Genomic DNA, 25,454 nt, shown 5'->3' on the forward strand with positions numbered 1-25,454 from the left:
TGTCCGCTAAACCCATTTGCAAAGGGACAGATAAAACCTTTTAATTGAACCAAACATTACCTGCTACATACCTGACCCATTAACCATTTAAATGAACTATTCTCATGAATTCTATATGAAATGAATTACATACTAGTATATAATTAAACTGCACTTACAATATTCACCACTGTTTGTCGCCATTTTCCTTTGTCCTCCGAGCTCGCAATGAATCACGGGATACTCTAGGCTATGGAGGATACAGCAGTCCTGTCCTTCAAACAAGGTGAAAAAAAAGGGCTGCATTTGTTGGTCATATACCAATGAGTCTGACAATTCGAACAAGCCACGGCGACGCACTAAGATGCAATCGGCCGGCAAATCTGGCCTTTGGAGGACGCAGTCAAGACTCTAACACAGCAATTCACCTAAACACCAGGGGGAGTCAAGGTGAGGTTGGAGATAATGAGAGGAGTCGCTTTTCACACATCTTGTTTTGGTCTACAGACAGTGCTGAACAGCCCCACCTAATGGTGAAATTTGGCTTATCACTCCTTTAAATTTATTGCACACCTACATTTGTAATAATAATGCACCAGAAACGCAAACAGATATATAAATTGTTACAGCTTCAGGAGTCTGATTGACAAAAAACATCCTGTATGACTTAATTCAGTTTTGCGATCCCATTATTAAAAAAAAAAGTCCCCATTCTTTTGGGAATCGTGTGAGGTTCCTATCCCTGCTACAGTCCCTTGCAAAAGTGTTTATTAACCTTGAAATTATTCCAATTCTGTCATGTTACAGATATAAACTTCAGTGTGTTCTATCTGGATTATTAGTGTGACTGTAGGTCAGAGAGGCCAACCAAGAGGTTGCCATTCAGCCAAAATGACAAAAAGAGCATCCAATGGAAATGCAACCAATGAGCCTCGTTATTCTGAAGGAGTTGCACAGATCCGCAGCTCAGGGAGAGAAAGTTGACAGGACAACTACTATCCTGTTTCCAGTATCATGCATTATTTTCTAACGATGCGCACCCCATCATCACAGTAAAATGTTGTGTTGGTGGCATCAAGCTATAGACCTATTTTTCTCCATCAGGAAAAGGAAAACAGATCAGACTTGGAAGAAAGATGAAATAAACACAATAATGTGCAATGCTGCAAGAGACCCTGTTAAAATCTCACCTTCTACCAACACAGCAACTCTGAAATGTTCACTGTACTAGAATGGCTCAAAGTCAATAACTTGATTCAGTATTTTTGCAGGGAAGACTTAAATACATTATGTTCTTGTATCTATTCTGACAAACTTGGGTTATTTTAGGTAAATATTTCTGTCTGTAGATGAGCAAGGCAGGAAGATCTCAAATGCACTGAAGTTTGTGGCTGTATTGTGTCAAAATTGGAACAGTTCAAGCTTTATAAATACCTTAAGAAGGCACTGTAGATAAAACAAGCGGTGCTGTGAATTAAAACATTTAAGGTTTTGCTATACTTGATGGAAGATCATAATCTAAACAGTCTTGTGCATTTATATGGATTAAATGGCATAAAAATACTAAGTGTTTCCCTTTCTTTAGCTGTGGAGTGTCTTTATAGGTAAATGGGGGAAAAAATGGGGTTAGCAGCTACAGTTTTGGGTTCGTAGGAACCAGAAGTACCCGCAATAGGTGTAAACTTAAATGTAAATCAGATGTTCAAACATCTCGAGTCTAATTAAATTGTTAGTATTATGTGGTTTTAGTACAGTGTTGTGAAAAAGGAGAAGCTACATTTGCTCAGGCAGCAGAATAGACCGCCTCGTCTGAGTCGGGATCCCTGGTGCTGTCCTCGCTGACAGGGGAGCGGCAGCTCAAATCAGCAATCCCGGACTCCTGGTCGCTGCCGTTGGAGAGGTTAGAGTCCTGTGGAGCGAGGATCAGTGCACTGTCTGGGGCTTTGGGTGTGTGGGGGCTGCTGGTGAAGAAGCCGCCAGTGTAGTCTTGAGGAGTGTTGGCCATTGAAAGGTCCTTCCCAAAAGCCCAAGCTGTGGGGCTCTTAGCAAAGGTGGCTGCTGTGAAAGAATCGTTAACACCCTCCTCCTGCTCTTCCTCCTCCTTCTCCTCCAGTTGGGCTATTTTCTGTTAACAGGAAAAAAAAATAGCAAAACCATCTTTACATCCAGGAACCGGTTTGTTGGACATTTGGTTTTTTTATTGTCATTAAGAGCCACACCTGCTTGTGGGAATCCAGCTGTTCCTCCAGCTGCTGCGTCTCATCTCGGATTACCCTCAGGTAATCCTCCACAGACTGTCGGGGGTGCATCCCCCGGTCAAAGCGGTTGTATAACCCTCTCCAAAATCTATACAATACAGAGAAAAAAAAATAACAATCAGGTACCATGAAACCCAGATTTATAGATTTTTTTTCTGTTACACATGCAACTACTTTCTTCAGCACGGACTAAACTAACACTGCTGAAAAACGTACTTGAAACAGTAGGGGGCGGTAGATGGTCGGAGGAGTCCTTGAGACTGGCTGTGGTTCTCTCTGTAGAGCGGGTTGATGAACTCTGCACGGTTCGTCCAAAGATAACTCCACAAAGAGTGTGTTTTTTCATGCACTCTTCATGAAAGACATTTAAACAACCACAGGGGATGATAATATTAGTCTTTACCTCCTTTAACTGAATCACCTCAGTAGAAGGAGAAAGGTGATACTGGCCAAAGATTTTTTTAAAACCCCACCTGAGCTCTCTCCTCTCCCGCTGGTTGTTTCCAATGAAGTTTCCAAACTGGCAGGAGTAGATGTGGTTGTGAAGAGTGGTTAAGAACCTTTCGTTGTATTCAAAGGCACAGGGGAACTGCTCCATCAGCTGCCACACGCACTCCAGGAACTGATCAATGATTGGAGACACCTCTTTGGGATCTCCAATCAAATGGTTGCACCTGGGGACAAGATGCAAGAACCTCTATTATTAATACACAGTATGCTGATCGCATTAAAGATTTGTGTATATATATATATATATATATATATATATATATATATATATATATATATATATATATATATATATATATATATATATATATATATATACAGTGAATCATTTTATCAGGGTTTTTATAAAATATGCCCAAAAAAACCCCAAAAAACCCAGAAAGTGGTCAAAACTGAAATTGTGAAGTTGAAGGAAAAGGTATGTTTGCATAATTCTGAAAATATAGATACAAAAAGAGGCATGCATTTGATTCTGCCAGCTGAAGTCAGCACTTTTTAGAAACAACTTAAAGTGCATCTTATGTGGTGTATGTATCTATTACTTGTGCACATCCAATTCTGCAGAAAAGCTCAACCTCAGTCAGATTGGGTGGAAATCCCGTTTCAATATTAGTTTGCAAGTTTTGCCACAAACTTTCAATTGAGTTTAGGTGTCATCTATGAATGGGCCTTTCTAGTGCTTAAGTTCAACAAGGTTTTACACTGTATTCAGTGTGACTGAAGTGCGGGTGCTGAATGAACTACAATCATTATAATAAATGCGTACATTCACATCAGCTGAAGTTTTCCTGCTGTGCTTAAACTGTTTCTGCAAGAAGACGCTGCAGAAGTCTCTGCATCCAGAGGCATAGCCAGAAATGTTTTTATAAGGGTGGCCAGGCAGTACCCAATGTACACTGAGGGGTGGCCGAAAGCAACTAGGCATAGTTTCAACAGTAAAATTAACGAGCCAAACATCCATGTTGTCTAAATAAAGACTAATTATACTTTCCTACAGCCTTTGCTAACAAATAGACACATATATTTAAACATCCATAGATTCTAGATAAAAGGTATAGTGGATAAAACTCATTTTGAGTTCTGGGGCGTAAATCAATCATCTTTGTCATTACTTACCTACTTGTATTAATAAACATTCTGCATAAAATGGATATTTACAAGCACTAATATCTACATAATTGATTATTTTATAAGTTTTTATTAAAAATATTTATCTTTGATTTCACTGAAGACTCCTAGATGACTCGCAGAGACACATATTTTTCTCTTTAACCCATAAAACACAAAATCTAGTTCTGAAAAGAGCATGAATTCTGTATTTATCATCTTTGATGTTAGTTTATTGATGTGTATAATTAACCACAAAAAATAAAATGTTTTGAATATTCCACTTGAGAGTATTACTGCTGCCATCATCTGTATTAGAGGGAAAAAAATGGTAGGGGTGGCCAATGATAGGGTAAGGGTGGCCATGGCCACCCATGGCCCCCCATCTAGCTCTGCCACTGTCTGCATCAAGCTCCTCAATTTCACAGACAAAGTCTGGCACAAACCAAAGAAGAGATTACTAGAACATTTCAGAATAAAATTGACACCTCAACTTACGACATTGAGACAAAATAAAATGGTAAAAGAGAAACAGAAGGGAATCGAGGGGTTATTGGGGCATGAGGAGGGATATTTATGAGCCCAGATACCATGTTTTGCCCTGAAACTCCTGGAAAAAGCACATGACCTTTGTTTCTGCAGCCAGAGTATGGGGAGAAAATTTTTTTAACAGTTCTTTAGAAATTACATTCAACTTTTACCTTCAGTTGTACTTAAGATAGGATCACGATTTATGTCTGTTAGATCAGAAGAGTGCATTCCTGGCTTTGTGGCTCACCTATTATACAATAAAAATATAAAAATAAAAAACTTGCCCTAGTTTTATATGTGTTGGTATTTTATTCTTTTGTCCCCTGCCCCCATATAAAAAAAAACAAACACGGGCCCCATCCTCTGGTAAATTCTGTCCAGTACTGCTGAACTTTGGCGGGCTTTTGAAGCTGAAACACTTTAGATCCTTCTTCCTGTGACCTGCTGTTCATCAAGGCAGCAGTCTCAATCATTTATTCACACAGACTACAGCTCTAGCTGATGTGCCCCCTAAACACACAGCAGACACTCCTGCTACCAACAATTCATAACCCAAATACAACCTTTATAACCTGACTGAAGAGCAGCAGAGACATTTTCTAGGTTAGGCTACACTGTTAGTTTATAATCAGTCAGGGTGAATATATTGATCTTTTATATCCAACACAATCCAGCTCTAGTCTGTCATCAAGTGTGAGAAATATCAGCATGGACACCTGCTTACAGGTGTGCAGCTTACATTGACAGTTTCCTTTTCGCTATCCAAGCCTCCATCTGATCCTTCCTCATTCATGTCCTGAGTGTCCTAGAAATTCAGATTCTGGAAGAATCACGCTGCTGGTATTATTGGACCTCAGTGCAGCGTTTGATACAGCTGATGATTTGATTTTATTAAAGCATCTGGTAAACTGGGTCTGCCTTTCTGGTTCCGCACTAAACTGGTTTAAATTCTACCTGAAGACAGAAACTTCTATGTGTCAGTGGGGAACTTTAAATCAGAAACAACAACAAAAAAAAAAAACGCATGCGGAGTTCCTCAAAGCCCCATTCTAGGGCCCCTCCTATTCAACATCTACATGCTCTCCTTAGCTCACATTATAGCAAACATCAACATCAGTGACCATAACTATGCAGACAACACACAGCTTTATATAACAATATAACCAGGTGACTATGAACCCATCAGAGTGTTGGTTTGATGCTTAGAATAGATTAATGTTGGGATGGGCCATAATTTTCTACAACTGAATAAAAATAAAACTAAGGTAATAATCTTCTGACCAAAGGAGGAGAGATTCAGTTAGCTCATAGTTTCAGCTAATAAATCTAAAAACCATTGATTATGGCTGAAATCTTGGTGTCATGATGGATTCAGACCTGAACCTTCAGAGGAACATAGAGGCAGTTACTAAGCAGCCTTTTATCCCCTAAAGAACATTTCAAGGATTAAAGGATTAATGTACAAACAGGACAGTCCTGCATTTATCTTTAGTAGAATTCATCACTGATCATTGTGTTCTCACTAGAACTAAGAAAGTAGAGCACATCAGCCCGGTTTGGAAGTACTTCCCGTGGCTTTCTGTAGCTCAGAGAATATACTTTAAAATCCTTCTGTTAGTCTATAATCTCTGAATGGATCAGCACCTCAATACATACATTTGTCTTCAGCGTATCAACCTCCCAGACCACTCAGGTCTTCTAGTTCCAGCCTACTCTGTTCACCCAGAACTAGAACCAAATATGAAGAAGCAGCATTTAGTTCCTTTGCTCTACTTATCTGAAACAAACTCTTTTACGTCAAAGTTAGAAACCCCTTAGTTTAGAGCTGCCTTGTTTAAGCTAAACTGTTAACTGAGGTATCATTAGATTAAGGTTTTGGTCCAACTGTTTTATTTGCTTTAATATGTGCTTCTATCGTTTGTTTATCTTCATGCTTTTACTCTGCTTTTATTTCATTTTTTTTGTTGCTATTTTATTGTTTAATGCATATAAAGCACTTTGAATTGTCCATGTGCTGATTTGTGCTATAAAAATAAACTTGTCCTGCCTTGAACATTTTCTGTATTCTGGGATTTTCCTCTTTTTAATTTTTAACTATTTTATTTTCAAAAATAAAATAAATTATGTGGGTTCAATTTTGCAAATATAATACGCAGCTCTGTTTTTATTTGTATCTGTGTACAATAATAATTGTGGGACCAAAGTATGCTTCATAGCATACTTTGGTCATACTTTGGCACCTGCGGAGAAGAATCTTTGGAGCCGCCACTATTTAGTTACCCAATGGTGACATACTCTTCCTTTTTAGATTAATGGTGATTAAGTGCAACAAAAGATGCACATTCTAGTTTCTAGTTTCTATTTAGGTTACTTAGAAATGCAGTTGACTAGATTTTAAAACACAACTCATGTCGCTCTGGCGCCTTGCTTTCCTCACATATATTTGAAAAATGCTGCCAGGCTGGATCAGAGAATTTGTCTGGTTGCTGCTTCCTTCCACATACCTTCTCATGGGTATTGTCAATAAATATCCAAACCACACACTGAATTAACAAAAATGTAAATCTTTAATGTCTTCTGATCTTTTGCCACAAAATTAATGCCACATCATTATTTTAGACTCGAAATAGAAGGCACAGTTCTGTTTGTCCAAACTTATTACATTTAATACACTTTCCCTTTTAAATTATTTTCTCCAATAGCTTTTAGGCCATTTGACTGACTGAGAAAGATACTAATAATACATAATGTATTATATTAGGCGGGACATATGAGACACATTTGCTTCATATGCTAATTCAAGGCATTTACTATTTTTATAAACTTTTATAATGAGGAAGATCAAGAATTAATTATCCAATTACAGTCCAAGAAATGTATTTATTGTCGGCCCCCTAAGTGAAACACCTTGTGTTTGAGGAGAGCCGCTGTCTAGATTACAGCAGCACCCTATCAGTTCTCTCTCAGTGAGGTCATATCACTGGTTAAACCAACAGCAAACATTAAATGGAGTAACCCCTTTTTAACCGCCGGAGGGCGCCACATAGACCATTTTAGAAATAAAAGCAAACAAACTTGCAGTAAATTGTCAAAATAATGCCCAGGGCATGCAGACAGCACTATTAGACATCTATTTATACAGTGTATACGCAAGAAATGTTGATTTAGAGGTAAGTCGTCCTTTATCTGGAGTGCCTGGAGTAAATGTTGGTTGAGTAAACGTATGGCATGCCACACTTTTAAGATCTATATCTACAAAGAATGTCTAAACCCATCATTTCCCATCCACTTCCCAGCAAGGAAACATTGTGTTTTGTTTGAATACAAGACAGCATTTGAGTCAAACCTCTGAGTGAATTTGTGTCCAAATGAGATCCAATCTTTTTCGACGAGAACCTAAGCAGGAGAAAAAAAAAAAAATGTATATATTATGAATGCATGAAAATATCTTGTTATATGTCATAATGCGTGACTTGGTTTCTATCTTTTAGAAGTGTAGTAATAAGATTGATATGTTTTAGCAAAGAGCGATCCAACATTATAGGTTGAATAAACAAACAACTGATGGTTTGGTGTATCTACCATGAGTCCTTTCAGGGTCCTGTAGTAGGGATCCAGCAGCACACAGGCCACTGAACACACCTGGGAAGTACGGTCCCAACCATCCGAACAGTGAACCAGGACACTGACACCTTCTGCAACAGCCTGCATGAAAAACAGTCAGACTGAGATGCAATCCTCTTCATTCCAGGGAAAATGCAGAACAAAATGTAACATAGCTCACATACAGACATATAGCCAGGCTGGAATATTATCTTAATCTTAATATAAACTAACGCTAATCAGTTCAGTAGCATGGTTAAAAAATAAAGAGCAGGAAATAAAGGCCTGGATTTGAATTTAATTTCATTTTTTTTTTCAGATATGAAAAAAGGTCAAAGAAAATGTACGGTACCTAAATTAGGGGATATTTTTACCTCAGCTAAGAACATTTTTTTTTCTTTTTCTATGAGAGATTGTGTGTTTGTCTGTCGATCTGTGTACATACCATAATATAGACGGATTTTGATGATTTATTTATTTTTATCAGAGGTGTGCCTCATGCCAAGGAACAATTCATTACATTTTGGTGATGATCCAGATCATAATCTGGATACAGGAATTTTTTTAAAAGGTTCTCTAAAATTGTTAGAGAGATATATTTTGCGGAAAACCAGAGGATGACAGCAGTGAGTATTGACAGCATCAGCATCTGTTGTACTGAAGACGACACAAAAAAAGGGAACGTTGTTTTCCCAGCGTATCCCCACGTATGAAAAATTTGGCAAAAACGCTGTCGTATGTTGGATAACTTATGGCTAAGCTTTGTATAAGCTATGAGCAAGATGAGGCACGCTGAAGCACGTGTTGATATACGGCAAGTGCGCCAAGAAATTGGATGCTCAAAATTTTTTGACGTATGCCGGCATACGTAAGCCGTATGCCGGCATACATCAAGAAATTTTGCGCCTGCTCATACGTGGGGCATAAGTTACAGGCAGGTTATGTGATCGTGGACACATGATAATTGTAAGTTACTCAAAATTCATGGTGTTTAGTTTATCCAACCTGTATCATCCCCAAAATATGGTGAGGATGAAGGTGAGTGTGATTGATCCTCCCTGCGTTCACGCCTACAGCCATGCCAACAAACTTGCTAGCAGACATGATGCTGAATCTGCTGCGACTGCAAACCTTTTTTCTTTCTTCTTTTTATTTATTTTTTTGCGGGGGGTAAACAGCAGCTAGATTAACACTGCGAAGTTCAGAGAAATCTTGTGCTGTATTATACAGGCCGGGCGCCTGCAGGTGCATTGCTGCCCCCCTCAGGACACGGACATTTCATGGGCATTACGATACCATGCGTAATGCCCATGAACTTATGTCCAACGACAGTTAGGCTGTAGCTGGATATAACCCCTTGCTCACACTGGCTCCGGTGCGGTTACCGAGCCGACAGAGACCGCAACTCCCGCACACCCCCTCTCACACCGCCCTTTTGACTACGGTGCGGTGCGGCTCTGCGGCTCCGGCAACAGGTCCGGAGATTTAACAGAAGTTCACTTGAGTTCACGTAACTTCACGCGATAACACGGCCCAAATAAAGGATTTTTGCGAGAGCTTGTTGCGGAGGGCTCCGGCACGCCGCAAGGATAGCTTTCTTGCGGAATTTTCTGCAGCGCCGGAGTGTCTCGGTAACCGCAGCCGGACAGCTCAGCAGCCGGTGAGAGAGGTTTACGTCACTGCGGCGCCGCACCCACCGCACCGCAACGGTAAGACCGGAGTCAGTGTGAGCCTGGGGTTAAGTTCTGTACTCGTTATGAATACCCAAAGTATACGCCCACAATAAAAAAACAAAACAAAACAGAAACTTCAGTGTATGCCAGCATTTTAGAAGATTCTGGGATGTTGGGCATATATGCTGGCTAAATATTTAAGTTGTGACAGGGCCATTAGTAGGATCAATTGAAAAGCTATTAATGTTTTTTATGGACATTTTTACCAGAGGTGTGCCTCATGCTAGGGAACAATTCATTCAAATTCAGTAATGATAAACATCATGTGTGAGTTTTAGCTAAAGGTGAAAGTCACAATTAGTCAAATATCCTATCAGAATTATACAAAAAACCTGAGTCATATTTTTTAACATTATTCAAATTTTGTGATTATGTGATCCATGTATTTAACAAGTGATACTTTAGACTTCTACCTTTGTATAAAAATCACAAATCTCAGGTAATTCTGAGAGCCATGGTGACACAGACAGCAGGAATCAGCCTCCAGACTGACCTTGGCGATGAAGACGCCGGTATCCAAAACAGCTTTGATGTGCTTCAGCCAGCCTGAGTTCTCCAAACCCTCCAGGAAGTCGGACATGGAGGGGGAACGAAGCTCACTCACTGAAAGCACAATACAGCTGTCTCACTGGCAGGAAACATGGAGCATACCTGACCAACAGACATTATCTGACTTTATTCGTCTCACAGCTCCCTCCGGGTGTATTCTGTGCATAGTTTGTCTTTGTTCAGAGCAGATTGTTCAATCCCATTAAACTGCAATACCCTGGTACCTGAAACTGTTCCATGACAAACAATAGTTGAAGAGAGTTTTAAATAAATGCTTTTTAAACTTTTTTAAAAAGCTAACTATGCTGGCATAATGATAGCTTGAACATAAAACAGAAAGAATAAATGGAAGCTTTATTTTGATGAAAAAACTATGTAAATATTAAACAACCTAAAGGTGTGTCATCAAAGTAAATTATCTTTTTAAATAAGGGGGACAATTTTTCCACAAATAAGTTCTCCTGTTAAGCTAGCAGGCCTGCTACTACCAATCCTCGATTACACTAACATTACGGAAGCCCCCAAAGCCTTTTAAGTTATTTATTTAGTATGTTGCGTACATGGAAGAAAAATAATGACAGATTGATAAAAAAACGTACAAATTACTTAAAACATTAAATGCAACGGCTGTGAACATAGCTAAAGTTAGCATGTGCTTCTTAGCTTCCTACTCGATTAAAATAAAAGGCTATCAACTTTTGGCTAGCTGCTAATCTGTAGTTCTAAAATACAAACAAAAGTTTCGTTAAGAGATTTCTATCTATAATAAACCAAATGTTCCATTTGGAAAAATACAAAAATAGAATAATTTTAATGTTTTCTGGCAATAAGATTAAAACTAGCTGGGCATTAAAATCTGTTTGGGATAATAAATAATAATTTACAGATAGATTATTTGCTGAAATTTATATACATTTGGTTCTTTATGAAATGTTTTGTGTATTTGTAAAGCAAAGGCTGTCCAAATTGGGGACTAAAATATTCCAGAGCTTGGGGTGATATTTTGAAATAGTTTGGACAGGAAACCCTGTCAGGGTTAGATGAGGATAGGTGCAGTTATAGGTTGGAGGTTTTCAGAGGATTTAACTGAAACAAAGTGGCAAAACTGGAACTTTTTATAGCACAGTAAATGTTCCTGGATAACAACAAGTGGTCTGTAGTTATGTGGAACATTTTTTCATAATATACAATATTTTCTACATTCTGGTGATGTTTAGAGAATTGAAGTAAAGCAGAATGGGCTCTACTAAAATACTTGCATATTAAATATACTTTAAACTAAGAATTTTACAACTTTGTTAATTAATTATTCTCTGCAGTTCAAGTAAATTAAACAATGGGGAACTAATAAGCTATTACTGGATTACTGGCACAGATACAGGAACCAGTGCAATAGAAACCTATGAAAACTGTGTATAAGTATTTGGTAATAGGCTAAGGATTATAAAACTTCAATCATTATGTTATTAGTTTTTCTTACAATTGACAAAACAGCTAAACAATCCAGACCTTCTAGGAGGCTGTAGATTTGATAAAATCTCACCATGACAGGAGACAGCACTTCTCTGGATGTTTCAGTTTGAAGGTGTGATTGAAATTAAGTTTCTAAACATATTCAATGGACCAAAATAAAGATAAATTAATATGATAAGTAATAATAAAAGAAGAAAATCCCTGTGGTTTCTTCTCTATGAATCCAGGAAAAATGTTTTTCTGCAGATCTTCTCTGGATGTGGTTGGTCTTTTCTTGGGTGGCAGATCTTTTGAAAAATAAAATGCAATGGTTCTTTTTTTTTTTTTTTTGTGGACCTCCTATGGGGTTGAGAGACAAACCTGAAAGCTTTAAGAATTATTTGTGTTGGTTTAATTACTCCTTAATTCCAATGGGAGATTATTAAACTAGTCTGTAATTTTTTAGTGTGAGAAATTGGGAATATGGAGTGAAAGTGTGTGAAGACACTAAGATGGGAGAGTCTCACTCACAATGGGTGAGAGTTGACAGCCCTGAAATAATATCTAATTTTTATTGTCAGGCCCACATTGTTTATAATTCAGTTTTGAAAGTTGGATTTATTTACACTCATTCATTTTTCTTTTCTGTTCCATTATTGCAATGCTGTAGCGTTATTTTGTAAAGTTAACTTTGAGTAAAGTTGTTGTAGAGTGGTACAACTTTAACATAACATCTGGAAAATGTCTGGAAATATGAGAAAATGTGTTTTGAGAAGCTTCTGAGGATTTTATTTTCTATAAGTTCATCAATCCATCCATTTTCAATCACGCTTATCCCGAGCGGGGTCACGAGGGTTGCTGGTGCCTATCTCCAGCTGTCTACAGGCGAGAGGCAGGGTACACCCTGGACAGGTCGCCAGTCCATCGCAGGGCAACACAACCATTCACACACACACTGAGTTGTGCAGGTAAAATACTTTTTTGTTGTTTTAATTAATCTGAATAAAAAAAAAATTCCAGTAGTTCTATACATTTTTTTAGACATGCAAATGTATCAATTGTTTGATGTTAATGTTTTGTAAAATGGACCCCAAGAAGAGTAGTTGTCAAGCTAATGACAACTAATGGAGATACAAGTAATGAAAAAATAACATCGTATAATCAACTGATTATGATGTCACAGATTATGAATAAGATGTATAGCACATTTTACAATTTGATGCAGAATGAAAATTACTTAGTACATGTGTCTAGTATATACCCATAATTTAATGAATGCAATACAGGGTAACAATTTAACAACTACCTATTAGTACGTATGAGTTATAATAACTTAGGGAAAGAGTTTCCAGCTAAACAATTTAGGCTTTTGGTAATCTCTGATTATTTAATGTGTTTTACATGAATGAAAATAATGAGTAGAGACAGCAGGTCCTGGTGAAATGTCCTGGATGAGTTCCACTTTCTAAAAGCCCTGCTGTGCATTCCCAGACATGTAACCTGCCCCCAGCAAAGAGGAACACACACTGATCACATATAAAAAATCTATATTAAACTCAATGAAGCCCTATTTAAATGATAAAAAAATATTAACATTCTGCTTTTAAAGCCCTTCCCTTCTAATGCTACCCTGGCTAACCACCCATACTGACTATATTAATTGGAGAAGAATAACACTGTGGTGTCTGACAGAACAGAAGCAGGTCATCAGGTTTAGTGTGCCTGTAGTAATGTTAATGGGCCTCCCCTTGAAAAGGAAAATCCAAGTTAATACTCCCAAGTGGGGGGTCCTCTAAATCTTATTTAAGAGTCCAGTGGCGTTAGAATGAAGCCATCCGACCGAAGGGCTGCTGCTGTCTCTGGCATTTGAAGATTTCCATTTCAGTGCCAGGGGCCTGAGAGTTATAACTGAGGATAAGTCTAACTTTTCAGACATGTAATCACATCATTCTCACGCCCTCTGTTTCGCTTCTGGGGAGAACGTGTGGGACAGTCCGCTCCGGGAAACCCAGTCAAAAAAAATCTGAAATCAAGTCCAGATGGGTTCAAAGCCTTTCTAGGAGCAGTCCTAAACAGTACCCAGAAATTCTCCCGTGGCCTCATCTGAAACCCGGCTGCAGAGCAGCTCAGACTGCATGACCACTCGTGAAGAAAGCAAAGCTCCCTGCACTGCCTCAGTAGGGTGAAGAACTGGGTTAATTAAACTATACATTCATGTAGGGGAAGCTTTCCTATGGAGGGTGGCTCAAGCTGTTACAAAAACTGTGTTAAAAAAATATTTGTCATTTCCAGATTTCTTCTATCACTGGAAAAAATCTGGAGGTAAAAGAGACATTTTTCCACTGGAACAAGACAATTTACACTTAAAATAAGAAAACGCAAATGCATTGCTTTATTTCAAGTGCATATAATCTAATTATCTTATTAGAAGAGTAAAAATACTCATTCCATTGGCAAATCACCTCATTTACCTACTCAAATTAATCAATTACACTTAATTTAAGGAATTTTTACTCATTTCTAGATGGCTTTTCCAGTGTCTTTATTTTTTTCTTTAAATCACACAAATGTTTAATGTCCTTTAACAAATGCTCATATAAGACAGACTTAACTTAAGCAAATACAAAGCCTACTTTTAAAATTAAGACTTTTTTTTTCAAAGGAAAAAACATTTCCGAACAAACATGGCCCTGTGTAAAAAAAACAAAACAACTCCTGCGGCCTAAATCAGTTACCTGGTTGTGCCATCCTGTTACGGAGGCTTTTACACCATCATGCAGGAATTTTGACCCATTCTTTGCTGTTTTAATTCAGCCACATTGAAGTGTTTTTGAGTATGTGTGGCATTTTACAGCACAAGATAAGTTTTTCTTGTACTGTTCGTGGCGGCTGGAAGTAGATGTTAGCATTTTTCAGGTATGTGGTACAAAAAAACAACAAAAAAACACGACATGACTTGACACATGACACAATTTATCATTTTTTTTGTAAAAGGCTTAAAATGTACGGCTGTTGTTCTGTCAGATGAGCATACCCCGTCAGAGCAGCATACCCACAGTCAATACCCGTTTATCCCTTTAGTTTATTCCCCTGTTTATCCTTTTAGTTTATCCCTTTTATTTTGTACGAAAAATAAACTTTAAACTACCTCAACAGGTGTGTTTAAAAAAAATTGTATTACTTACTTATTGATGTTTTTTGAAGCGTACGGCGATCTGACCTTAAATTGTTTTTTTGTACATAACTAAAGGGATACATGCCTGTTGAGGTCGTTTAAAGTCTATTTTTCATGCAAAACTAAAGGGATAAAGGCAAATCTTTGCATGCATATTGACTATAGGTATGCTGGTCTTACGGGGTATGCACATCTGACAGAACATCGTACGCACTACTAGCTAAAAGCCTGCTTTAACATTAGCTATTTCCTCAGGAGTAATCACAGAAGGGAAAGAATTTAATGGTTATCAATTTCTGATTTAGGCAAATGATTTGATAAAATATGATTTCAAATATTCATGTTTCATTTCCTTATTTTGGATTTGCATTGTGAATCGGTCTTAACACATTCCAACTGTACTTCATTAGCTAATTTGACCCAATTCCAATGTGTTGATTATAAACTTTAGTTCTGAATCATTAAAATTCATGTCAACTATGACACAATTACATAATTTCATTGGTTATGGCTTTCAACTATTTAAAAAAAAATTTTTCTATGTTTGCATGGAGCTCAGGTTAGTTGAGTTTCAATGGTTCAGTAGAGTTTTTAACTGTAATGTGTTTCACTTGGAGATGAAGAATTAGTTTTAATAAATTCCTATATTTTGAATGGCTGATGTGATTTTTTTCCATATGTGCACACAGTTAACTGTTTTGACTATGACTTAAGAAAAAAATCACACTTTCATTTGTTGTCTTAACACAAAGTTAGTTGGACAGGTGTTGAAAGAACAACACATGATGTCATGAGAGTATTTGATTATTTGCACAGTATCTGCCACAACAAAACCAATTGAGATGGACTAACTGGAGTGGCTCAGAACTGCACAACCCTAGTGTGTTTGAGTTAAGACCATGAATTCTGTAGAGCAGGGGTCTTTCCAGGCCAAGGACCCCCAAACTGAAGGCGAGATGGAGCGGGGGACCCCCTAATTATATATATTGTATGCAATTGTGTTATATCAAACTGGTCCTATAGTCACTCTATTACATATGGAGTCATATAATGAATGTAATTGGGATTATTAAAGTATTTCTGATTCTGATTCCTGGTTGATGGGACAGGTGTTGTGAATGAAACGGTGTCCAGCTTGAAAGAGCTCCTGTGTGTCGCTGAATGTGTGCATTGATGATTGAAAGACATCTTCTGCCTCCATGTATCTGTTTACTACAGTGTTTTGATTCATGTCAATGTGGATTTAAAGACATTTTAATTACTGGAAAAAATTGCAGGGTGGAATATTAAAAAAAAGTCTAATCAACCAAAACTTTCGTGACCCCCAAGATGCACCTCCCCATTGAAGACCTCCGCTGTAGAGCCTATTTTTTCAGAATATTCAGTCAAAAAGCAGAAATCATGATTTCATTAACTTCAGCAGTTGTTGAAGAATCAAAGCAGATCCTGACCATCAAACTACCACCTCCATGTTTGACAGCATGTATGCCGGGGAAATCACTAACTGATCCGTCCAGGAAGCACGATCCATCCTGCGTATCCGAGAACAGAATATGTTCCGGATCGCCGAAAACCATGTAATAATGTGACTGAAAATACTTTTTTATATACTTGAAACATTAAAGAATGCAAACTACATCGTATAGAAAATATTAAAGACTTTTCTGGAAGAAATGGAGTGCGTTTTACATTCTCACCATTACATTGAGTGACATCATCATCGGACATGCTCAGAGCAGTCACAGTAACGTTCCAAAGGCTCTTTAAGTGTTTTTTTTCTATATATTGCCTTTTTTGTTTTAAGAATAGGCTATATTTATGCAAATACAAAAATATTCAAAGGGAACACCCAGCTGGAAAAAGACAAAAGAATAAAAAAGTAAGAAACAGGAAGTATTGCCTACCCCGAAGTTATTCTGTTCTCGCATGTGCAGGACTGATCGTGCTTCCGGGACAGATCGGGTAGTAACAGGGGTGATTCTTCCACAATGTGGTTAACAAGAGTTGTTTTTTGCTTTATTAGGAGGATCAGTTAGTTTCCACACGAGACCAGGTTTGTTTGGATAATTTGTCAATTTCCCTCAACACCGATATCATGGTATTAAAACCCCCTTTCAATTCACTTGGATATGTGATATATAAAGTTAGTTTTTTAATTAAAAATGTTGTTTAAAAGTGAAACAATTTGTATTTTTTTTTAATCTGGATTTTGTTTAGTAAAAAAAAAAAAGAGCGAAATTATTCAAAGAGATAATTTTACCTTCCAGCATTTTCTGTTGGCTGTTCCTCATGACGTGGATGTTTTCAATGCCCATGAACTGGAATTTGATGTTGGAGTAGTTATCTTCATTCTCATAGCCTTTCCCTGCAGCTCTGTTCGCAATCGCATTCAACTAGAAACACATGACACACGTTTCACTCCAGGTGATTTCACCCACAGCCTTACAGAAACATGCTTTTATGTTAGCGGGCAGCACAGCTGACATGGAGAGCAGGGATGCTCTGAGGACACGCAGCTGTTAAAAACAATCCGCCTGAAGAAACAACGCAGCACTGGAAGTGGCTCATGTTTGCGTAGGCACAAAGGGCTCACCTTAGGCCTGGTGTCCACCACATACATGAAGTCGCTGCGGGGGTTGGACCTCAAGATGGCCTCCAGCATCTGCTCGTCCTCCAGGCAGCGAGCGCTGAAACCTGACAGCGGCTGGCTGCTGCGGCAGATGGTAGCCTGGAAGGAGGGAAGAGGCCCTTAATATGAATTTAAGATCAACAAAGGATTTTAAAATGCATTCCTTTACATTTCTAGTCGGATGATATTAGAAAAACAAGACGTTGCAAACTTAATGGTCAAGTTTATAGTATTTTTCTCAACACTTAAACAAAATGTGCACATGACATACTGTAGATTAATGCTGGTTACATGTTTCCTCCTTGCATGATAACTTGAGATGAGAGAGCATTGCTCATATCTCCATTTAGCAGCCACAAGGGAAATTAAGGAAGACTTCTTGCGATGCTCCCCTCTAGACCCTGATCCAGTATGAAGGACAGTCAGACCCTTTACCCTGGGAATCTGACCTCATGCACACAAAGCTATCCCTTCTATCAAAGCAGCATTGGGAAGAAAAAGATGTTCTCAGAAAGATCTCTTGGTCAGAAAATGAACTAAAATGTAGTTTAGTTGCTTTTCATTTGTTCCTTTACAAAAAAAAAAACAGATCCAACATCCTCCCTTGTTTTAAATAGATGTTTTTAGGCTGAATTAAAACATTAAAAGGGTAAGAATGAGTAAGTCGACATCTTGTTTGCTTAATTAGCAGCAGAAAGAAGTACTATAACAATATAGTACAAGCAGTAGGAGTTACCACATTTCTGAGTCATAAAAAAAGAGAAAATCCAGACCTCTCTGGGTTTTTAATCGAATTCTATTAAAGTGTAAATACAGACGTTACCAATAAAATCCATGGTACATTTTGTTTTACTGCGGCGTGGAACTAGGTCAGACAGAACGGATTGAAATCAATACGACAGAGAAGAGTTTGGAAACCCAAATATTTAATCATGTTCTATTTTCCTTTTGTTTTCTTTTAAATTCTGACCTAAAAATACTTGGACTTTGTCAGATTCTTTCTGAATCTCCAGGAACCCAGGAGACATGAAACCCAAGAGGGAAACTTTAAAAAATATTTATAAAAAACTACTCAGAGAGAAAGAAAGACAGGCACCCTCATTCCAAGGATGGACGACCTTAAAGGTTTATCCACCTCCATACCCCTCACCCTTCATGCACACACTTGTTCCCACTCTCCACATTTGCAATCTTGCTTAATGTAACTCCAAATTTTAGCTGCTTCATAAGGGATGTTGCCACCAACCAAATAGACTCATTAATAATAAGAAAAACAACTCTGCCCTCTTTTTCATATAATTTGTGACTTAAAAAAAACAAGTAAAAACAGTAAAAACCTCTCCCTTGTTGTACTTGGAAGGACACAGCAAACTGGAAATTGTGATTAATGGTAAAATCTTCCCACCTGACCTTAAACTTTGCATTCAGGCTGAAACTAAAAAAGAAAATAATATATGCTGGGAACTTACATGGTTTTCTTTGGAGTAATACGACAAGGCAGGGAATCTGCCTCTGCTTCTGAACTTGGAGCTGCCAACCAGCACCGGGGGTGTGGCCGACTCAGGGACGAACACCTCAGCAGGGTAGGTGTCACTCACCTTTAAAAAGGAGGGGAAAATACAGCACCATTTTCATAAACACGCGGCCACTCTATTAGGATGAAGTCTGTTCTCACGAGATCAGCTGCCCGACCTTATAGTGCTGGTTGACCAGAGAGAGTTTCCACAGAGAGTTAGGAAGTCCCATTCGGCGGTAATCAGCCCTCAGATCCACGAAGGCCCACTCCTGTCTCCTCTCCTCTTCATCAATGTTTGGCTTATAGGAGAAGCAATACAGCTCCTCGTAACTCTCTGCAAGGCAAATAGGAATCATTAAAACAAACAGTTCAGACTTTTACTTCACTGATAATGTCCATAGAAGGGGAATAATGCGCATAGAAGTATAGTACTTTTTAAAAGATTTTTATATTTCTTTAATATTTTTCTTGTATTTTGACACAAAGTTGAATGTTTTTGGGGGTTTTAAGTGATAAAGCAAACACAATTTAGTCAATTTCTAGGAATATTCAGGCATTTAAAAAAAAAAAGTCACAAACAATAATAATAAAAAAGTAAGGGTTTTCTCTGTATTCACCTCTTCTGAGTTAATCGTTTTTGTAACTGTTTTTAATACTATTACAGCTGCTGGTCATCCAGATTGAAATGTTTGTTCTGTGCTCTGATAGAAACTACACAACCTCAGTTAGAATGCAGGGAGAGGATCTATTAGCAGCAATCTAAGCTTTGTCACTGATTCTCAGTCAGATTTAGGTCTAGAACCAGACTCTGACTCTTTTAATAGAAAGAGACACTTTTCCCCTAATTCTACCAAAATATATATTTTTTGAGCGGCACATATTACATGTCACTGCCATATTGTATGTGGCAGAAAGTAGTTAATGTCTGTTATAATGAACATCAATTTGATGTGCTACACCATTCGTTTTCAAGGTTTTTAGCTTGCATACAGCACAGACTGTTGCCTCTAGGTATAGCTGTGCAAATATAGATTTTAAAAGTATTATAAATAAATAGGAGTGTGAATATATATAACTATATATCAAGATTGTAGATGTGTCTATGTATATCTATCACTATCTATATGCATATATGTATGTGAAAATATATGTACACATTTGTATTTATATACATACATACATATATACAGGATTTATACAGGAATGAGTAACTCTAATTTAATGCTTTTTTAATTTAAAATTTATTTAAAATAAAAATTTATTTAAAATAATTTAAATGGCATCAACAAGTACCCATGACTCTCATATATATATATATATATATATATATATATATATATATATATATATTAGTGCTGTCAATCGATTAAATTTTTTTAATCGCGATTAATCGCATTTTAATCGCAAATTTTTTTTATTATTGAAAATCATTTAAATACTCTCGATGACATACAAAAAATACATACAGGCTAGGTTTGTGCCAATGTCCTTTTTTAAAATGAAAACAGGTCACAGACACTGATTTATGCCATAGAAACATATGGCAAGAAGATGGGGAGGCATGTAGCAAAAAATAACAAATATGTAGGCAAAAAAAAGGCCCTGAAAACAGGCTGATGCAAAAGACAGTCTTTACAGTTAATACAGTCTTTTGAACAAAGACAAGCATTTTACCCTACTGCTATAAAATGTAGTACAGTTATCATTAGATGTTAATTAACCAAGATAATAATGAACAATTTTCAATCAATACATCAAAATCAATAGACCGACATCCCTAGATGGAGGTAGTCTATGCTCTAGAAAGTTACTTTTCAGCCTGTTAACAAAAATGAGAACACACACACAAGCACCCACCCACCCACTCACACCCACGATACTGAGCTGTGGCGTACACAGACGGCAAGAGTGCCGTAGCAGATTCCATTTCACCTCAGTAATCAGTTTTCTCAGCGTATTTCAGGTTGCTACTAGTTACCAGACACTCAACTTGTTTGTTGGTGGTGGGGCTTAAAGAAAAGGCACTAGCGTCACCCAGTGTATGAGCGTCTTTTTCCCTTGAGGAGCTCTGCTCTTGAAGCCTATGGAAAATGCATAGACTGGGGGAAAATAGCCCCGCCTTCCCGCAGGCTGCAGCGGGATGTACTTGGAAAATTGTACCATAAAACCACATAGCGTTAATCTCACGTTAAAAAAATTATCGCCGTTAAAATGGCCTTGCGTTAACGCGATAATAACGCGATAATTTTGACAGCACTAATATATATATTTATATATTAACAATGCAAAATCCTTTGTCATCTTTGTCGGCAAAAGGCTGCAGCCATGTCCCGAATTCCTCGTTTTCCAGCCACTTTTGTTGAAATGTGCATTTCCCATTCTCTAGCTTTTTCTACACCTCGAGCTTTTTTTCTGAACATACAGTTTTACTATCAACCAGAAGCAGTTCTGCACAAATATGTTTTTATATACGGTATCTGAAAAAAAAATGCTTTTATAAACTTTTCCTTTTTTAAATAAAGCATTTTCAATGCCATGATAATCAAATTTATTGAATTTGAATGTCAATTAAGGCCATAATTTAAAAAAGTATAATTTATTGAGTTTTAATCATTTTCAATGACACACAGAAACCCTGTATATGTATGTATGTGTTATGAATATAAAAATCACTTGATTAATATATATACATATATATATATACATAGACAAGATTAGGAACAGAATTGTTGGGGTAGTATTGAAGAGATAAAATTACTAATATGAGGTATAAAAAGGTTCTAGGACAATAAAGTAAAAAGAAAAAGAAAAAAAAAGGACAAAAGTGGTAACATTATTAGAAAAACATCATATTATGAGAATTAAGGGGGAACATTACCAGTTTACAGAACTATTTCAGTCCTGGAATAATAGAGCAAGGTTAGATTCTTTTAATTATTATTTTTTTTTTTTTACGAGAATTAAGTCAGGAGAATGAAGCCAAATGGAAACAAAAATGAACTGCGCATCATTTTAAATCTAAAGATAAGCTGCTCCTTTTAAAGTAATAATGCAAAGAAAAGTGAATCCAGTTCTTCCAAAGAAGAGCTGCTTTACTGATAAAACCTGCATTTGTTATTGTTTTTTTTTTTACACCTTAAAACATGAATCGTTCTTTACCATTTTCAGCCATTAAGAACCATTGCAGAAAGCCCACAGAATCTAGGGGCCGCAGACCCCTGGTCTACCTTTGACCAGGCCATTCAAATCTTCCTCAGCTTGCCAAATAAAGTCACCCCTCCCCCACAGGATGCTGCAGCACCCACCATGTCTCATGATGAAAACAATGTATTCATGTTTATGTGCAGGGCTTGTTTTAAAACGCACATATTTGTTTTGCAAATCTGGTCTTATCTGATCATAGCCTCTTCCTCAAAGACTGCAACCTCTATGGAGGTTATGCAACCAACAAAAAGACATGTAGTCACTGTCTTTCAGCTTTGTCTAACATTATTTTCAGAGGACAGACAGAACAGTGCAGAAGGTGATGTCTAAAGCTATGATTATTGTTTTATCACCTAGCCCTGATTTAAAGTTCTGCAGAACATTCTCCCTAACTGGTCTTGTGGTTGTAAAGTGACAAAACTTAAAAAAGGTACAATAATAGTATATTAATGCTTTACAAGCCTCTAACTGAGAACTACAGGAAAGAACTAAATGCATTGATGGATAAAATGAGGCTTTTGGAGAAGATGAAGCTGACCAGGCTGGGAGAGCCTCTGCAGGGACAGGAGGACATCCTGGCAGTCCTGCTCTCTGGGAATGCCGAAATGAAGAATCTGGAAGTTCTTGCAGCGGATGAGCAGAGGACACCCAGAGGGGCCGGCATCCTGTTTTTCCACGCTGCTCACCAAACTGTGAAGCACCTGATGAAAACATGCAAAGACTCATAAACACAAAGTGAAAGATTAGTGCCCTCTGGACTCAGTGCACTGATTATTACCCATGTTTCATTGCGGCCTCCTGCTTCATTCTCTACAAATATGCTGTGGGTGGCTGTCAGGTAGAGGGTTCCCACCCTGCTCCTCCTGGGGGACACTTTGTCCAGCAGCCTGACATTCTCCACCTGCAGGAGGGGGAGAGACAGGACATCAGGGACACTCTTCCAGCTGTTTGCACATGTCAGCTACAAGGATCAGTCAAACCCCACTCTGTGGGACCTGTGGGCTGCCAGCGTGGCAGCACACGCCCTTCACACCGAGACATGTTTGATCAGAAATATGATCATCAATCTGTTCTTGCTTTGCAGCCTGACACCTTTCTGCTAATGCGGAAATACAGCAGAGCTAGGAGCGCAGAGGGATCCTCGGTTACCTTCGGTAGCCGGATGTGCTCCATCAGGAGCTGCTGAGCCTCCTGCTGAGCGGGTCCGATCCGATTCCTCTCACCACAGCGAAGGATCACATCTGCTACACCATGTTCTATGGTTCAAGCTGCTGGACGGAGCTCTTAGGTGAAAACAGCCATAATATTACCATTGTCTGAATGGTGGCGGCTGAGTCCTAAAGCCCTTCAGCGCAGATGTTCTTCTTCTTGGATTTATTTGCGGTTGGCAACAAACATTTAGTAGCATTACCGCCACTACTGGTATGGAATGTGGTTCGTGATAGACTATACTAATAAATATATCTAATATCTAAGGAAAATGAATAAATAAATAAATAAATGAACGACATACTTATACATAACTTTGTATTCTACACACATTCACCCTCTCTATAATCAAATTCTATGAAATAATTTAGTTTTCTTTTAAAAAAAGAATAATTATCTGTATATGTTTACCTCCCAAATTCTTCCTCAACATATCTAATAAATAAATATTTTTCTTAATACATTCAAACTCTTTCCTCATATATATATATATATATATATATATATATATATATATATATATATATATATATATATATATATATATATATATATATATATATAAATCCTCTCGCTTTTATATTTATGACATTCCAGTATAACATGTTCTATTGTTTAATATATTCCACAGTAATCACATTTAACAATAGTTTGCTTTTGAATTTTGAAAGTTATTATCACTCTCTCCTCCTTTCTATTTAATCTTCCCTTTCCTCTTTTTCCTGCTATCTTCTAAATCTCATAAAACATTATTTTTTTTATTTTTAAGTTCAAATCAAACGGCTCTCTACCCCTGATTTCTATGGAGGAACAGCTCTACCATATTTAAAAATAAATAAATAAATACTCAATAAATAAATAAGCATACATTAATTGCCCACCAAAATACAATAAGCAAATAAATGTAGGTTGAAATTAAATATACGAGAGGGGCGGAGTTAGATGGGGGGCTAGGGTGACCCTAAAGGCTGATTTATACTTCAAAACTAGGTGTTGCAGTGAACAAAAAGACGTCCCCCTCCGCAGACACTCTGCTGCACCTCTCCCAAATTGTAGGTGACCGCAGACAGTGCCGCAGACAGGAGGCTGGCTTGTTTTGTTTGTATTACCGCAATTGCAAAAAACAACTTGTGAAGTTGGACCAGCTAGAAGAGCGAGGTGCGTGAGAACACTGGGACATTTTTTCCACCTGCATCCCCGCTATTTTTCGCCCTCATGTCCCTCCATTGTCGATGATTAGTACAGAATTCCTGCTCTTTTCAGAACTAGATTTTGTGTTATATGGGGTAAAGAGAAAATGCAAGTCATATACGAATCCTCAGTTAAATCATAGATAAATTAGGTAAATCATAGATAAATAACTATTCTAATAAAAACGTAACTAGATAACTACTATACGACTATAACTAGAAGTTATAAACCAGAGTTAGTGTCTTAAACTTTATTTATTACTTATTTTAAGTATTTATTTAATGGGCAGAAGTTGACCCTCTAAGACACAAATCCTCCTCATTTGCATAATGAGACAGAAATGCAGACAGAAATGTAAAAACGACAGGCAGAAATAGCATAGAAGTAATAAATAGGGTAAAAAAACAAAACAAATGAAGAATGAAACAGAAAAATATTATAACATGCACATAAATATGTGTATAATGACCCTGATTCCATTTTCCAACAGGAATTGGTACTAGCCCAGACTGGCAGGCCCAAACTCTAATTTATGATATATGCCTCTTCCACCTCCCCTCCTACATCCTCCCTCCATGTAGTTAATACTGTTATCATTACCATCCACTGTCTACTGTATTATTATCACTGATATCACTATCGTTACCATTTTTATCAATTTTTTCATATTATTTGTATCTTTTTTATTATTCTTTTTATTTATTTACTTATTTGTTTATGAGGGGGGGAGTTGCCATTGCTGTTTATTCATCTTTATTGTATTAATTTCTGTTATCTATTGTTTTTTGCGTTCCTTTATATCCTCCCA

The 25,454-nt window shown here is 37.5% G+C and overlaps 1 protein-coding gene across 1 annotated transcript in view; it reads right to left on the minus strand.

Annotated features, from left to right (window-relative positions):
- Window positions 1–23,589, minus strand: part of mtmr7a (myotubularin related protein 7a) — a 24,692-nt gene extending 1,103 nt beyond the window's left edge. The window contains exons 1-14 of the mRNA XM_038292259.1: window positions 23,396–23,589; window positions 23,025–23,147; window positions 22,785–22,947; window positions 19,219–19,376; window positions 18,996–19,124; window positions 17,491–17,625; window positions 17,158–17,290; window positions 10,215–10,324; window positions 7,968–8,090; window positions 7,732–7,781; window positions 2,711–2,911; window positions 2,454–2,588; window positions 2,199–2,325; window positions 1–2,104 (exon numbers count right to left, since the gene is read on the minus strand). The exon at window positions 1–2,104 is cut by the window's left edge and continues 1,103 nt beyond it. Of these exons, the coding sequence (XP_038148187.1) occupies window positions 1,763–2,104; window positions 2,199–2,325; window positions 2,454–2,588; window positions 2,711–2,911; window positions 7,732–7,781; window positions 7,968–8,090; window positions 10,215–10,324; window positions 17,158–17,290; window positions 17,491–17,625; window positions 18,996–19,124; window positions 19,219–19,376; window positions 22,785–22,947; window positions 23,025–23,147; window positions 23,396–23,419 (1,953 nt within the window). The 5' untranslated portion in view covers window positions 23,420–23,589 and the 3' untranslated portion in view covers window positions 1–1,762. The remainder of the gene's footprint in view (window positions 2,105–2,198; window positions 2,326–2,453; window positions 2,589–2,710; window positions 2,912–7,731; window positions 7,782–7,967; window positions 8,091–10,214; window positions 10,325–17,157; window positions 17,291–17,490; window positions 17,626–18,995; window positions 19,125–19,218; window positions 19,377–22,784; window positions 22,948–23,024; window positions 23,148–23,395) is intronic.
- Between the last annotated feature and the right edge of the window lie 1,865 nt (window positions 23,590–25,454).

This window comes from Cyprinodon tularosa, unplaced genomic scaffold (genome assembly GCF_016077235.1).
Source record: "Cyprinodon tularosa strain WSP-4 unplaced genomic scaffold, ASM1607723v1 ctg31, whole genome shotgun sequence".
Lineage (NCBI taxonomy): Eukaryota > Metazoa > Chordata > Actinopteri > Cyprinodontiformes > Cyprinodontidae > Cyprinodon > Cyprinodon tularosa.